The sequence below is a fragment of the Limulus polyphemus genome, unplaced genomic scaffold (genome assembly GCF_000517525.1).
Source record: "Limulus polyphemus unplaced genomic scaffold, Limulus_polyphemus-2.1.2 Scaffold647, whole genome shotgun sequence".
Taxonomy (NCBI): domain Eukaryota; kingdom Metazoa; phylum Arthropoda; class Merostomata; order Xiphosura; family Limulidae; genus Limulus; species Limulus polyphemus.
In genome coordinates, this window is record NW_013666257.1 from 252721 (window position 1) to 258619 (window position 5899).

A 5899-nucleotide genomic window follows, 5' to 3' on the forward strand; every position below is an offset into this window, starting at 1 on the left:
CTAATAATATTAACGGCTTCACAAATATGTGATGTAAAACATAATGATATTAGTGTCTTCAGAAGTGTATGATGTAAAACAGAATGATATTAGTAGCTACAGAAATCTGTGATGTATGTAAAACAAAACGATATTAGTAGCTACAGAAATCTACGATGTAAAACAAAATGATATTAGTGTCTACAGAAATCTGTGATGTAAAACAAAATGGTAGTAGTAGCTACAGAAATCTGTGATGTAAAACAAAATAATATTAGTAGCTACAAAAATCTGTGATGTAAAACAGAATGATATTAGTAGCTACAGAAATCTGTGATGTAAAACAGAATGATATTAGTATCTACAGAAATCTGTGATGTATGTAAAACAGAATGATATTAGTAGCTACAGAAATCTGTGATGTAAAACAGAATAATATTAGTAGCTACAGAAATCTGTGATGTAAAACAGAATAATATTAGTAGCTACAGAAATCCGTGGTCTAATACTAGACAACCACAATGAGAGTAGGGCATATACTGTCTTTTACCATAAAAATACAGCTGTAATGAAGAATTCTGAACTAACAATTCTTAAATTACACATCAGTTAGTTTATTGAAAAAGTGTTTTTACCAACATCGAATTTTGAGAATGATTCATACTGTTCTCTAAACAAAATTATCTATTAATAGGGAAATAAACCATTTACTTATCATATTTCAAGGAAACAGTAAATAAGAAAAATACCACATCCTAGGAAACAAGATTTTGAGAAATTATATACACACCAAGATAAATCATAATATATATATATAAATTAAGTTTTAACTTGATGTATATTGTTATTGGAGTAAATTTTAAAAATATATATGGTCTTTTAATCTTTTAATACTGCAACAGTGTAAACTAACTTGCAATTTAAGATTTTTTAATGTATAAACACTTTTCAGCAAAACATGCTAACTGAAATTAGGCTCAAAAATTAAATTAAAAGCTATAATTTCTTTTTAAAAATATACAAAAGACACCTGTTTCAGTGTCAGTTTACATATTTTGTAACTCTCAAATCATAATCATTCACAACTACATATCACATCACACTGAGTAATTTTGTGTCTGCCCATTACAAAGCTCTGAGTAAAAACTGTCCAAAAATGTTGGTGAAATAACTTATTTTCTATGTGAAAAAAAAAACACATAGAGGGCCTCATCAGTAATTAGTTTATTAATTATAATATCAATATTATTTTTTAATGTGGCTCATCTTTTATTAGGATTCCTGTAGCCAACAAAGTCAAGAAATTTTGTATATAAATAGTTGGGAAAATGTTTAAAAATGAAATATACCCCATGGGTAGTCTTAAGGTTAATCTTATCCATTAAAATCCAAGTATTTATTTGAAAACTGTTGTTACCAAGTGTAAACTTTCAAGTAAAGCAAGGTCAGGCTCGTATAGGTGCTACATTCAAAATGGTGTAATAAAGTTTAAAACATTTATACACATGTTTTTCTAATATTTTCAAGGATTTTTATGTAATATTTACCATAGTGAAACAACAATTATTATGAAGAAAAAGTGTATTTCAACTCTCAAAAAATAAAAAAATTTGAAACTAAAATATTTTTTGTCTTCTGACAGAAATCTTAACAACATTAGCAGATAGATTTGTTCACTCCTTTCCTGTTTCAAATGGCTTTCATTTCATTGTTCATCAATAATACTACTAACAACTTTTAATTTTAAAAAATTGCAGTTGTAGTACAGAGATAAGATATACCTTTTCTGAAGAAGCCTATTGGTTGAGGAAATTAGTGGGTCTGTTCCTTTTTTTCCCATCCAACCTGTTTCCTTTTCCACTGAAAGCCTGCAAAGTAATATATATATATATATATATATATGTACAAGATGGTATACATGGAAAACAACTTCAGGGGGCTGTCTCATACCTATCTATTAACTATCTTTGTTGTTTGTGGTCATACTTTGAAGGATAATTTAAAAATCTTACATTTTCTTACCACTGTTTGCTACTAAATTTATACTTAATTCTTTTTTTCATAAAGCTCAAACATGAACAGTATAAACACAGAATAAGCCCTTAAAGATGAACATACCTATTTTATGGTTGCTAATCTATATTATTTCTTTCGGTGTATTTAACTGTATGCATGAAATGATACTAATAAGTAAGGATGCACGGGTACCTGGCCCGGCTGGGTATTGGGCTACCCAGTAAGACTGGCCAAATGTTGAAGTAAAAAAACAGCCGAATCCGGGTAATTGAAAATGGCATCTAAGCCCTAATCTTTGTGGCAACTTACGCAGTACTGAAAGTTAAGTCAATAATTGGTTTAGTTAAAAAAAACGTATTTCCGAGCAACAAAGACTGACCGCCCGCTGAAAGTCAGGAATTTAGAGAACAATAGGGGTTAATAACAAGAAGGGCTTGAGACGTGGATTTCTGGGGAAGGTGGGGGTTTTAAGAACAATAGGAGTTAAGGTTTGAGAAGTTGGAGCTAAGCATTAGTTGGCATAATGATCCTAAAACGTGTCAACATTACTGTTTCTGCATTTACTTTCACTGGCCTAAGAAATCACATGGAGTTGGTAAGTAATTTTCAATCTTTCTATTTCAATAAAAATTAAATTTCAAAGTTGTCAGTTTTGTTAGTTTCCACCCTACCATATTGTTGTTTCCCCCAGGCATTTCAACTCAGTTCATCACCACTTCTCTCAGTTTTGTTAGTTTCCACCCTACATATTGCTGTTTCCCCAAGGAATTTCAACTCAGTTCATCACCACTTCTTGCTGTTTTGTTAGTTTCCACCCTACATATTGCTGTTTCCCCCCAGGCATTTCAACTCAGTTCATCACCACTTCTCGCTGTTTTAGTAATTTTTCATTCCAAGGGTAAACATGACCAGCTTGGTCTGGAGATATTTTATGTTGGAAAACAAGGCAGATTGTTTCGCAAGGTGCACCCAAGGTGTTTGGAACCAAATTGCTGAGAAATCATCTCACTTCATAAAGACAAATTCGCAACCATGCAGAGCATGAAATGCGAACAAGAAGAGAAAATGTGATGACAAAGATGCCACTGCTAAAATTTCAATGGTCAAGAGGAATAAAACACAAACACTTGGGCAGTGTGTTGTTGATTACTAATTCCAATCAGTTAAATGTCAATATCGTTTTTGTTTCTAATTTTTGTGTATGTTGTTGTTTTTTTTTGGGGGGGGGGACAAGGGGAGAACTTGGTCGTGGTTAACACCTGGCCCTGCCCAAAGCTTAGTTGCCGGGTGCCCAGACATGATATTTGGCAAAATGTTAATACCCGTGCATCCCTACTAATAACAAATGTTGTTTGAAAATGTAGTGATTCTTTTTTAAAGATGACTCAAGCTTATTTCTTTAAATACCAAATGAAAAAGTCCTGAATTTTGGAAAAGCGAGAACATTGTTGAGCTTGCATGTATGTACTAATTGAGTAGGGTTTCAGTCAGAGTATAAAGTCACATAAAGTAACCTAAATAGAATTTCATTACAGACATTGTCCTATACACTAACTACAACTTTCAAAGTAATTAAAAGTTAGTAGAAATTTGTAATATTATATTTAAACTAATTGTTAGATAAAGTATGAGGTAGGTTGAACAAGGATTTACATTCATGGGAGAAAGATGGATTCAAAACCACCAGATAAAGTCCACGGTAGGTTGACCAATGATTTACATACATGGGTGAAAGATGGATTCAGAACCACCAGATAAAGTCCAAGGTAGGTTGACCAGGGATTTACATACATGGGTGAAAGATGGATTCAGAACCACCAGATAAAGTCCAAGGTAGGTTGACCAGGGATTTACATACATGGGTGAAAGATAGATTCAGAACCACCAGAAAGTCCAAGGTAGGTTGACCAGGGATTTAAACACAGGGATGAGAGATTATTTGATTATTTCAACTATCCAAGTCTCAAGTAAAAATAATCAATTAGTTGAACATAATTAATATCAAGTTGGAAATGGCCTTGTGTATAATAATCATAAAAAATAGATGACACAACATTATATGTTACATAATATAAAAACTATACTGAAGTTACTAGGCTTTAACTAAATTCTTCTATACATGTTTCAGTGAATCACAAACCTACCATCATCAGGAAGAAGACAACAATGAAACACTGTTCTGATGATTATATATATTTCCATATAGAGATTATTTGATTATTTCAACTATTCAAGTCTCAAGTGAAAATAATCAATTAGTTGAACATAATTAATATCAAGTTGGAAATGGCCTTGTGTATAATAATCATAAAAAATAGATGACACAACATTATATGTTACACAATATAAAAACTATAATGAAGTTACTAGGCTTTAACTAAATTCTTCCATACATATTTCAATGAATCACAAACATACCATCATCCGGAAGAAGACAACAATGAAACACTGTTCTGATGATTATATATATTTCCATATTCTACAAGATACAAACTTTATCTATCCAACAGTTAGTGTACAAAGTGCTGCCACCTATTTATCTTTTTGCTCTTGAAACAGATTTCATGAAATAAAATTCTGCAATCCCTGGACCAGAGTATCTATTTATAGTTAACATAGTACTATCAAGTATTTCTTATATATTCTTTTAAATTTAGTTAATATCTATTATTCAAATATTTGGTCAACTTAATATTTTTTCAATTAACACCGTGAATAAGTGGATTGTTTGCCATATGTTCAGGTAATGCTCATTCATTGAGTTTGTTCTTCTATAGTTAACATATGTTCAATCTAAATTCTAAATTTCTACATGTTTACCAATATGTATTAGCCCAAATTTACAATTTTTTTTATAAATATAACATTTATCCATTAACCCTATCACGCTGGGTATCCTTTACTGCACACGACACAAGGTTTTAGTGTCTTACATTCAAAATTATATTATACTACTTTTTTGTTTATGTTATACTAATTAGAATAGCATAAAATCTTAGCTAATAATCCATATTTTAATCGTATATAAGTTTTAAGTTCTTAGTTCTACAAGGGAATATTTAAAAAATCCTGAATTTCCACTAGTGTGATCCACATGACACATTTCGTCTTAGCATGTCATCATTCCTATTTTATCCATCACCCCTCAAAAATGTACAAAATCAAACGTAAAATACTCTCTCTAAAATCTTTATTGCTCAGACAAACCATAAGTTTTATAGTCTTCAATTTTGTTTGGTTACAGAGTTATCAAATAGAAAATCAGACCCCTCCTGCCACACTCCCTATCACATCCTCTCTTTCACAGTTCGTTGATAGCTCTCTCTTACATTTCATTTTATATTAATTATAACCAATAGAAAGTCAAGGCTTTTATCTATCAAGCGACGTATTGTATAACATTGTCTCCTGAACAGGAAAGCATCAATTTCACTCACAGGACAGGCTTTGTTTCCATGAGAAAGTTAACAACTAACTTGGATGAATTTGTAACGGCTCTTGTCGCATAGTTAGAAAGCTAGAAAAATTCTGAGAGGTAAGGAAATTTGTCTACTTTTTGCATGTTATTAGTTTATATTCTTTGGTAAATTATTTAATTAAATAAAAATTATTAAAAGCATTACTATTAGCACTATAAAAAGTTAGGGTTAACTCTTCTCGAATACCAATGGCAAGAAAAATGAGGATCAGTTAACCCTTTCGAGATGGGTCACACGTGAAAGGCCATGCCATCGCGTTTGTTGTCTCGCATTCAAGATTTTATTGAACTACTATTTCATGAATTTATGTCAATAAGTTTGGTATCAAACTATAGATTATAATTCAAATTTTAGAACTGTACATTATTAAATTTGTTACTTTAAAAGTAAATATAAAAAAACAGATAAACATCGATTTTTTTGTG

General features: G+C 31.1%; 1 protein-coding gene across 1 annotated transcript in view; it reads right to left on the minus strand.

Annotated features, from left to right (window-relative positions):
- Positions 1-1737: 1737 nt before the first annotated feature.
- The window catches only part of LOC106459683 (ubiquitin recognition factor in ER-associated degradation protein 1-like), a 20699-nt gene continuing 16537 nt past the window's right edge, over positions 1738-5899 (minus strand). Inside the window, exon 10 of the mRNA XM_013919325.2 lies at positions 1738-1847. Coding sequence (XP_013774779.1) covers positions 1776-1847 — 72 coding nt within the window. The 3' untranslated portion in view covers positions 1738-1775. The remainder of the gene's footprint in view (positions 1848-5899) is intronic.